This window comes from Corvus brachyrhynchos, unplaced genomic scaffold, assembly GCF_000691975.1.
Source record: "Corvus brachyrhynchos isolate BGI_N302 unplaced genomic scaffold, ASM69197v1 scaffold66, whole genome shotgun sequence".
Lineage (NCBI taxonomy): Eukaryota > Metazoa > Chordata > Aves > Passeriformes > Corvidae > Corvus > Corvus brachyrhynchos.
Window position 1 is genome coordinate 346,907 of NW_008238440.1, and position 10,373 is coordinate 357,279.

General features: G+C 49.9%; 1 protein-coding gene across 1 annotated transcript; it reads right to left on the minus strand.

Annotated features, from left to right (window-relative positions):
- Nucleotides 1-414: 414 nt before the first annotated feature.
- Nucleotides 415-10,368, minus strand: PPA1 (pyrophosphatase (inorganic) 1; the record flags this gene model as incomplete). The annotated part of the gene is made up of 10 exons (XM_017736550.1): nt 415-744; nt 1,286-1,325; nt 2,400-2,469; nt 2,696-2,781; nt 4,186-4,313; nt 4,809-4,935; nt 5,212-5,298; nt 6,966-7,085; nt 7,482-7,535; nt 10,285-10,368. Coding segments are annotated over 10 exons (828 nt in total), but the record flags the coding sequence as incomplete, so codon positions are not given.
- Between the last annotated feature and the right edge of the window lie 5 nt (nt 10,369-10,373).

Genomic DNA, 10,373 nt, shown 5'->3' on the forward strand with positions numbered 1-10,373 from the left:
CGGGAGGCCGCGGGTTCGAGACCCGCCCGGCCTCCGAGGGGACCCGGGTTCGAGACCGCCCCTTCCTGCGAGGGACGCGAGCCTGCGTTTCGCCGTAAATCCCCCTGGGTCACAAAGCCCAGCGCTGACGCTGAGGTCAGGGGGAGAGAACACGGTCTCAAGCTGCTCCAGGGGAGGTTCAGGTTGGACATTAGGAGGAATTTCCTCCCAGGAAGGGTGATCAGACAGTGAGGCAGTGGAGTCACCATCCCTGGAGGTGTTCAAGGAAAGACTGGACGTGGCACTCAGTGCCAAGGTGGGGATCAGCCACAGGCTGGACTCGATGATCTATGAGGTCTTTTCCAACCTCAGTGATTCCGGGATTCTGTGACCCCTCAGCTCCAGGGAGGGAAAGGAGAGGGAGCCCCACAGCACTGGATTTCAGTAGTTTTTATTTCTAGCATCCATACACATCCCAGGTGAATGATCTCCTGTCATGACTTAGAGCACACCACATGACCATGCACAAGCAGGGTGTTTGGATATTATAAATTATTTCTTCCAGCCTCCACCAGGCCTCAGCAGACACGCCACTGCTAGATATGGAATTCTAATCAGCAAAGCTACAGGCAAGGTCTTCTTGTTGACACTGAAGCTATTTCTCTGGTCTATTCCTGCGTGTGGCAGCTCCTCGGTGGGAAGGACACAGCTGTCTCACCACCATCCTCAGGACTTAGTTTTTCTGGTAGTAGAACCATTTGTCAACTGTGTGGGGCAGAAAAAAGGAGGGGGTTAGTCCCCTGTGAGCCACCCAGTTATTAGGTAGTCACGTGGCAGCGTGTATGTGTCACCTCCAGCTCAGGGGCTTCCTCGTGCCTGGCACCAGCTCCACAGCACAGCAAACGGGTTCTGGCACACACCTGTTCATGTGGATCTGTTTTCCCAAAGAAGTCACCCTTCTTGCTGGGGCTGCCATTAAGAGCATCCACGATTTGGTGCAGGCAAGGACAGCAAGCCAGGCCTCCTTCTGCCTTAGCTGGCTCAGGAGGAAAAGCCATTTGACCTCCAGCTCCCATGCCCACGTGGAAGACATGGATTTCTCCACAGGTTTATTCCCCATGAAGGGATTGGAAGTGGCAGCCTAGCTCCTCTTTCTGCTCCCAGCACCACCCTCAGCTTGTCCTTGGGTCTTGCCCTGGCTACAGCAACATCCAGGTTTAGTTCAGACCCTCATTTTCCTATGGACAGCTCCTCTGAGGAAGCCCCTGCTCTGTACTGGGATGTCAGGGTGGGTTTTGAGACTCACCTTCGGGCGGGATGGGGTTGGCAGCTTTACACGGCGGCGCCTGAAACAAGGAGGGCATTATCAGAGACCAGAGGTGTCTTTACACTCTCCACACAACATTTAGGGCTGCCCAAGCCTTTCCTGAGCACCATCTAAGATCCTGTGGCAGCTGGTCAGCTGTGGGGAAACAACTGAGCTCACGTGCAGCGTCCTGTCGCTCCCGGAGCCTCCTCACTCTGGAGATGGCCCAGGTGCCCAAGGTGCTCTGCTCCAAGTGCAGGCTCCAGGGCCAGCTGCTGCCCAGCACAAGCAGCTCCCACTCCAGAGTCTACACAGGTGCAGGCAGCTGCTTTTTTTTTTTTTTAACCTACAGTGCTGCTTTAAAAAAATATGGGGGAATAGAGGCACAAAGGACTCTCTGAGAACTCCTCTGAAGAGCTTGTATTTAACAACCAAAGGCAGACAAAATCCTTGTCTGGGGACACATCCTCCACAAGAGCTTTTGAAAACCAAATTGAGATCCCTAATTGGGATACCAACACTTTAGAAAACAAGACAATGGTTTTAAAGGTCTCTCCAAGGCTACAGAGAGACTCAGGTTTTCAGTGATGGAAGAGAGGCAAGATTTGCATTTTGATTTTCCTGTCCCCTCCCTCTAAGCCCTTTCAGGTTGCTAACAGCAGTACTTTTCAAGTCTAGGGAGAGACAATTTATTCCTGAGGCTGGACAGGAGAACTACACCAGGAATGTCAAGCTCTTCATTCTGAAGTATACAAAACCCCTGGAGGATCAGACTCTCTTTTCTCAGAGACAGACCTGTACTGTGAAGCTCTTGGAAGGCCAAATATTTTAAACCCTCTCAGAACAGCTGACAGCCAAGCTATGGCTCAGAAGTTTAGCCCTCCATGCAAACTCTGTTTGGGATTCCATCTCCCAGATGACTAAGGGCAGGGAGAAGCCTCTGGAGGAAGTTTGCTCCCCATCCATCCTGTTTAACCAGAAGCAGGTGTTCAGTCACCCAAAACATTCTGAGCATGCCATGTGCCATTCACACAGAGAGGACAGTTCCCCACACAAATTGCACCGTTTTTCCCGACAGTAACACTGGGATTTGGCCACTCAAACTGGTACTTACTGCATCCACAGTAGCTTTTGCACAGTCTTGACTACAGCAGAAAGGGCTGCCAGACACCGTCAGGTTGGTGCTGAAAGAGATGAGGCACCTATGAGAACCTGCAAGCCCAGCCTCCCCCCCAGGAGCATTAAATAATGGAATATTTAGGATCGCAGTTACAGCTGCTGGGTGGAGGGGGAAGGCCTGGGGAGACAGCCAGCAGCTAACAGAAAGCATGGCACCACTCAGGAAGGGAAGGTCCAGGGCTTTTTGTTTAGGGAAGAGGAAGGTGCACATTACCAGAAGCATTAACCCACCAGTTGATCTCCCCTCCGTCAGTTTTCTTTGTTATTAAAGCTTTCCAGTGCTCGTGGGTGCCTTTGATGACGTCCAGGGCAAAATCCTAGAGTTGGAGACGAGAACAAACATCACGTTATGTGGAAGCACCAGACCACCTTCCCCAGACTATCAGTTACAAGGAGCTGATTTTAGACAGCTCTGGAAGGGGCTGCAAGAAACCTCTTCCGCTCCGGTGCTGTTCAGGAAGAGCAGAAACTCCCAGCGCGCAACAGCCAAAACAGCCGGGATCGTACCGGGGAATTGTTTTGCTTTCGAGATGGGAGGATCTGCCAAGGTCACTGAGCGAGCTTGAGGCCAAAAGAAACTGAACACAGTCCTGGGCCAGTGCTCCATTATGGAAGCACCTCCACCCTGCTGCTCCTCCCACTCAGTGTGTCTCCAGCAGCTTGCTGATCCAGGCCTATCCAGGAGCTCTCCTCCACTCCAGGCAAATGATTCAGACCAGCAGGAAGAGACACGCAGCTAATCAGTCTTTGCAACTACTTTAGAATGAATTGGTTTCCAGGCATATTAACCTATTTCCTTAAAAATGAGCAGTATATGCTCAAGCATTAACCTGTCAGCCGGAGAAGGAAGCACTCACAGTTCTTTGTTGGTGCGAACACTGGCACTAAATGTCCCGGTTTGATACCAAACCAAGCCAAATAAAACACTGTAGTGCATGTGTGAGGTTCTTTATCCTGATTTTCCAGTTTCCTTGACGGGTTTCACCCATCCTGAAGGGCAGCAAGGTGCTCCAGCCCAACCACCCTAGTGCTGTGCTACGGCCAAAGGGGACAAGTCCTTTGTGACTTCCATGTTCTTTCCCAGACAGGGCTTTTGGGAGAACTCCCCTCCTCTGCACCACCTCTGAAGCTCTGGGAGTTGAGTGACCTCACTAAACCCCTCATGGCACTCCAGGAAGGGCAGGAGGGAATCCATGGAAGCAGGATTTCACCTGCTCAGGAGCAGTAACTTATCTGATCCAACCTGGAGAAGAGGCAGAGCAGTAGTGCTGCCAAGGCAGAGCCTCACTCACAGGGCGTGAGGGAACACTTCGTGCCTGAAGGAAGAAGTGTTTTAACTCCTGAGTTAGCTTTAACTTGCACCAGGTTGCAGTGGAACAAAGCCAATGGGTAAGGGAGGCAAAGGGTGATGTCAAGCTGCCCTTGCTCCAGAGCTGAAGCAAATAAACCCGGTGTTTCCCACCTGGTTCTGACACGGAGGTTCCCAGCCCTGCAGTGATCCCACACAAAGAAAATAATCAACAGCACCAGGGTGATAACCCCAGGCATTTTTTCCTGGTATCCCTGCACTCACTAGGCTGGAAAATCAGCAGGATGACTGACAATAACTATCAGCAGCCCCATACAAATCCATTTCTCTCAGCGACTCACTCATGTCCCCACACACACCCTGAGCTCAGTTTCTGGAACACATGCCTCACCACAAAGCAAAGTGATCCTACCTTGCCTTTAAAGTCCCCATTAAAAGCAAACTGGTTTTCCGGCTTTCCATCAGGTACTTTGTATCTTCTGAACCAGTCCACCGTAGCTTCTAAGTATCCAGGCTTCATCCTTCTGACATCCTCGATGTCTGGCGGGGGACACGGAGTTTGTCAGCCAGAAACAGTAACAGAATTTACTGAACTCTACAGAATTTATGTGGCTCGGCTGAGTTGTTCCGAGCTGTGCCTCTTCCAGCCCCTTCCCAAGCAGCCTTAGCAACACTTCAGACAGGTTCCCTGAAGACACAGTGAGTATCTCCTCAGGGAAGTTAGTGTTTCATGCTCACGGTGTATCCTGAGAGTCCCCAGGAGCACGGACACATTTAAACAGCTTTGATTAGAGCCTTGGGGGACGATCCCTTTCCTTCCACTGTACAGCCACCCTCTGCCTGGAATGCCAGGCTGTGCAGAGCACTGGCCACATGTGACAAACAGCAGTGAAATGTTTTGCTCTGGGATTGTCGTTCCAGCGTCACATCTCATAAATACCACTGCACAGAAGGAGCAAGCCCTGTCCCCATCTCCTGCAGGCTCTCATGGGAGAAAGGGAAGCACGGATCCTGCTCCTCCCTCCTGTAACTCACCATTATAGCTGTCTGCTTCCGGGTCTTCAACGTTGATAGCAATTACCTTCCAGTCTGTCTCTCCCTCATCAATCAGAGCCAGCGTGCCCAGCACCTTCACTTTGATGACTTCTCCCCGAGAGCAGACCTGCAAGGACAAAGATCTTGTTGTCCATACTGATGCATCCAAGGAATGCACAACAGGAGGCTGTGCAGGAGCTCAGCAAGCAGCCAGGCACCACGAAATTAGCTCTTGCTGTCAGCAGCTCATCAGCCCTAGCTCATCTCAGCAACAATCTCCAGAAGCAGCAGAGGGAAACATCCCATTGTTAAGGGAGAGGAGGTAGGAAATGAATAATGTCCCTGGATAATTGACTTTGGAGACATTAATTACACGTTTCAGGAGACATTTAGGATGCGTTACCTTGCTTCCAATTTCGCACACATCAATCGGATCGTTATCTCCACAGCAACCAGTATTTTCATCCTTGTGACCTGGGTCTTCCCAAGTCTGGAAAAAAACCCCAAACCAACATCAAAATCAACCATACATAAGAACGTTCAGGTCTAAAGAGGCAGTAAAAAGCAGGTTTATTTGGGGCATGCAGTTGCCTGCAATATACAGAGGAAGGCCCACTCCACACCTGCTTCCAGGTCTGGTGGTTGGGCCCCTGTTTCCCTTGTGCCTGGGAATTTTGAACCCAAGTTAAAAGGTCTCATCTTCCAAAAGGCAAGCAGCTCCTCCTACCCACAAACCCCCCTTCAACAACTTTCCAGACTTCCTCCTCTGTCCCACAGCTGCGTAAAGGTGAAGTTCACATCTATAAAGGGCACTTGATTTGGCTGCCTGCCTGTTCCTCTCCCTATTCATTCCTTAGCAGAAGTTTCCTGAGCTCCAGATAGCAGTCCAGCAGAGATGGCAGACAGACAGGGTGTATTGTTTCCTTTTAATTAAACAATTAAAGACACTGTTAACCCTAGAGAAGTGATAAGAATGCAGAGTCCCACTGTGCTCCCCAGTGCATCTCACCTGCTGCGGTGAATGCAAATTGAAGGACACGACTCCAGAAGCCAACTGACTCCAAAAACAAGAGCTGTTTAAAACACACTCCTGATCAGGAGTGAAAAGAACTCCATGACCACTTGCATCATAAGGAACATGTACTCCTAAGGTGGCTGAGACATAAAAAAGAAGGAATGTTCTTCCCAAACCTCTGCATGCCAGGACAAGACCAGTACAGCCAAGACCTTGTGATAGATCCAGAGTGTTCAGGAAGATGTTTTGACACCTGGGTGGTGCTGTAGGGCCGTTCACAAACACTATCACATTCCTCCACCAGGAAGTGTTAAGCTCTTGATGCATAAACACCTTTGATCCACGAACACATGACAGAGCAAAGGCTTCAAAAGACACAATTCTGCACAAAGAAACAGGCTCCAGAATCCATTCAAGCAGGAAACAACTCAGCTTTGAGGCCCTGTGTTAAGCCATGTGGGGAAAACACTCGACATGTGCTACTATCAAGAGTAGAAATACCAAATTCAGTGTGTTTGCCTGTGATCTGTCACTGACAGCTTATTTCTCTGAAGGAAACTCCAGCCTTAGAGAACATCAGAGGTGAACAGCCTTGTTTGAAGTCCCTCTATCTAGCAGTCCCCAGCCATTTAAGAGCATGTGTCCAGATGTCACTATCATGGTCCCACCTTGCCAGCTGTTTCTGGGAAAGCACATCTGTGCAGTGATGGGCGTTGGCAAGAAGAGTCTCCCATGAAGATTCAGCCTAAATCCTGCACCATTAGGATAAAACTTTGTGCTTTGCCAGGCAGGAACTGAGGGCGCTGCACTGCCACATGCACGATGACAGCTCCCTCCAGCCACACAGAAGGACCTGCCAGCTCCTGCCCAACCAACCTCTGAGCACCTGAGGGTGAGCAGCAGCTGCTCATCCTCAGGGAGTTTGTCTATGACATCAGATAGAAGCCTAAACCTTGGGATTTCTGCTTTAAAATATCCCTGTTTTCCTGACAGGTTGTCTCCCTCAGCAGGATAATATATCCAGCTGCAAACACCGTGCTCCAGATCAGACTCTCTGCTGACCTTTTTGCTCATTAATACAGTGGCAATCACAGGCACCTTCCCCACCAGGATGGATGAGCAACTGGGACAAAACACAGTACCTGTGGGATAGCACCATAATTCCAGATGTAGCCCTTGTGGGGAAACACGTTCGCTACAAAGCGCAGTTTCCCTTTCTTCACATCTTGCTTAATTGGGTTCAAGGGTTCCTTTGTTGAAATCTGAAAGAAAAGTTATATAAATCTCTCTGCTTTACCCTCTATGAAAAAAAAAAAGTGATTTTTTAAAATGGAACCGAGAAGCCAAGAGACCAGGAGATGATGCTGATGCCAGCGGCAGATACCGGACAACTCCTGTTGCACTACCATCCCTTGGGATATGGTTTCCAGCAGACTTACAAGCCTTGGAATCACATGGGGTTAAGAGCCGTAAAATATTGCTTTAATCATGGGAGAACACCAAGGCATTCCAACTCCTGCAATCTCAGCCTCCACACCAGACCTCCAGCATTAAGCAAGTACTGACGGGAGAGGTTAGAAACCACTCTGATTCCAGAGGCGGAACTGAGGAGGAATCAGCAGAGCCAAGGATTAAGACAGGAACTGTAACGTAATTACCTCCATTTTAGCGTTTGTCCATCGAGGTACCTCCACAACCATGTTGAACACATTCTGAAGAAAGCAAAAGAGCAGTGAGTGGGAAGGAACTGCTTTAAACCAGGAACACAAACAAGTGAGCACAAAACCCAGCCAGTTCACCTGAAATACTAACTTTTTTCTGGGGTTTTTTTTTTTTTCAGTGCTAATTTTGATACAGCTGATAAAAGTCCTGTAGCCCAGTCAGTCACATGTCATCATTCCAAGCTGAACCTCACGAAAGACCCCAAAGGCCAGATTGAGGCTCCCACACGCTCTCCATCAGTTGCCACCTACAAACATCCCCATCACATTCCCAGGCTACAGGAACAGGTTAAATCAACGGCAAACAGCTGCTTACAAACTACCCTGGAGAGAACAAAATGGGGTTTGGGCCATATTTATTAAATACAATGTGTTTAATGCTCCAGGAAGACCCACTCTGGCCATTCAGAAAAGACAAGACCAACAGGACAAGCCGTTTATTTAATAATGTGGGTATCTGTGTACTGCCCTGAACGAGTGAGAACATCACTCCCAAATATTCTAGCCATGATGTAGGGAAGGATGCCCTTTCTGCAGGCTGACACTCCTGTAAAAGCAGACCTTGCTAGCGGCATGGTGTGAGGATAAAAAGGTGGGGGAGAAAGGCAGAACCACATCTCACAGTATCTTGTTTACAGGTGACACTTGAAAACATCTCCTGTTGATCCAGCTGGGCTGAGAGTTCAATGTCAGCCTCCTCTCCAAGAAAACAAGCTTTTCCACACTTGAACCTTAACATCTGCTGTTTGAAGAGATGATGGCTTTTTAACAAAAAGCCAAACCTTGCCCCCTGGCCTGGGCAAGGTTTCTAATCCCCACCTTAAGCAGTATTAGCATGGCAAAGTCCCTCGAACCTGTATTGCACCATAATTGGATTGGTATTGTGCAACAAGTGCTGTTACATCACTGACTGCCCACACCCTTCCCTAGCAGAGCTTTATTACAACCCCCCTAATTGCAGGGGGTCACTGCTCATCTGCATTTTATATGTAGAAAGGCAGATAACTATTTTTATTCCTAACTCGAGGGAAGGAATGAGGCAACAGGAACAGGCTGGGCCGAGTGCTTAGGTCTCTACAGGCACAGAAAGATGACCTGGGGCTGCATCTTTGTAAGGACTGAAGCTTCCCCATGGTCCAACCTGGCCTAAGGCACACAGAGAAAGCCCAGGGTCACCCCTTTGCAACGACACAGGTCCAGGTAAGGTCAATACACCCCAGTCCAAGACTGAAAAAACCACGCTGCAATCCTCTCAGTGTCTTAGGAGTCTGAGGATAAAGATCAAGGAGCTCAGACAGAGTGAGACAACCTTTTGCTCCAAGCTGGGCTCCGTAACGTCGCTGGCAGCCCACCTGCTAAGTGATGAGTAGAACCTCAGTGCTGAGGGCACTCCAGCCACACAGAGAGCCCCATGGGACCAGCACTGTTGGGTAACTTTGGGGACTTCGACCTTCAGCTACTGTGACTTTTTTCTCTGAGTGACTTGGCACAGACGTGCTGGCAGCAGCCTGAGGGCACACCAGTAGCCCAGTTTCCCCTGTTATTACCAGTTCAAGGAAATCCTCCTCACCTCTGTACTCACTCCCCTGCTCCTTCCTCCCCTGATCTGCAGGCATCTGCAAAGCGTGGCATTTTCTGGATTTTCCTTGTCTGGGTTACCTGCCAGGCACCTGCACTGGGAACTGCTTCACCACTGTCCTTGATGACTACAATCCATCTTTTCCCTTCTGAGAAGGCAAAAGCCACTTCAGACTTCCTAGAGCACCTCAGGTAGCCCCATCACCTTCACCTCAGTAGCTCAATCAGCTGCTTTTTAAAGGTTCATCTCTCTGCATATTCTTTTCCTTTCCCAGAACCACTCCCCACCTCTGAATTTCAGCTCTTTCTAACAAGTATTACTTGGTCCACTACATTTCTCGAGCTGCACAGCTTTTTAGCACGTGTCAGAGAAAGAAACAAGCTACAACAGTGAAGGACACAGTCAGAGAGCCTGAGGTACCACTGAAAAAACGTTAAATGAAAACTGAAACACAACCATTTTGATTTCCTGAAGCTGGGACATTTTTTACTCAGAACAGCCTAATTTGACTAAGCACTGGCTGCTAGAAGGATGTGAAAGCCCTGCAGCACTGCAAGGGGCAGGTTCTGCCAGGCAAGAGGTCCCAGGAGATGCTACAGCAGGAATTTAACATCCTCACCCTCTGATCGGTGTTGGATTATACTGCAGGCGTGAAGTGGCCGTACTGCAGTCAAAACCCAAGCCTGAGCTATTATGCAGCACCCATAGGAATGGATGTAGATGTTACCAAAAAAAGCAGTTTCCTGCTTAGCTAACCCAAAACGCCTGCATGGGTGAGCTCAAGCCAACCACTCGCATCTCTGACGCAAAAAATGAGAATGAGATCATCCACTCTCTTCTCCCGGATGGCTTCGCCCGAGGCCAGGACGGCAAGAAACCCATTCCTTGCAGGGTTAGACAATGGCTCCATAAGGTGCTCCTGCAGTGTGGGGAACTGGGGGCCTCCCACGGGTGTTTCAGGACCCTCTGAACCCCTGGATGTTTCAGGACGCCCCGGCGCCGTGGATGTTTCAGGGCTCCCTGATCTCCTGGATGTTTCAGGACCCCCTGTTCCCCTGTGTGCTTCCAGATCCCCCGGTCCCTTGGATGTTCCAGAACCCCGGATCTCCCGGATGTTTCAGGACTCGCTGATCCCCTGGGTGTTTCAGGACCTTCTCTTACCTTCCCGGCGTCCGCGTAGATGGGGATATCGTGGAACGGGGAGATGTAGCGCCCGGCGGCATCCTCTGCAAGGCAAAGGGAGGGGGCCG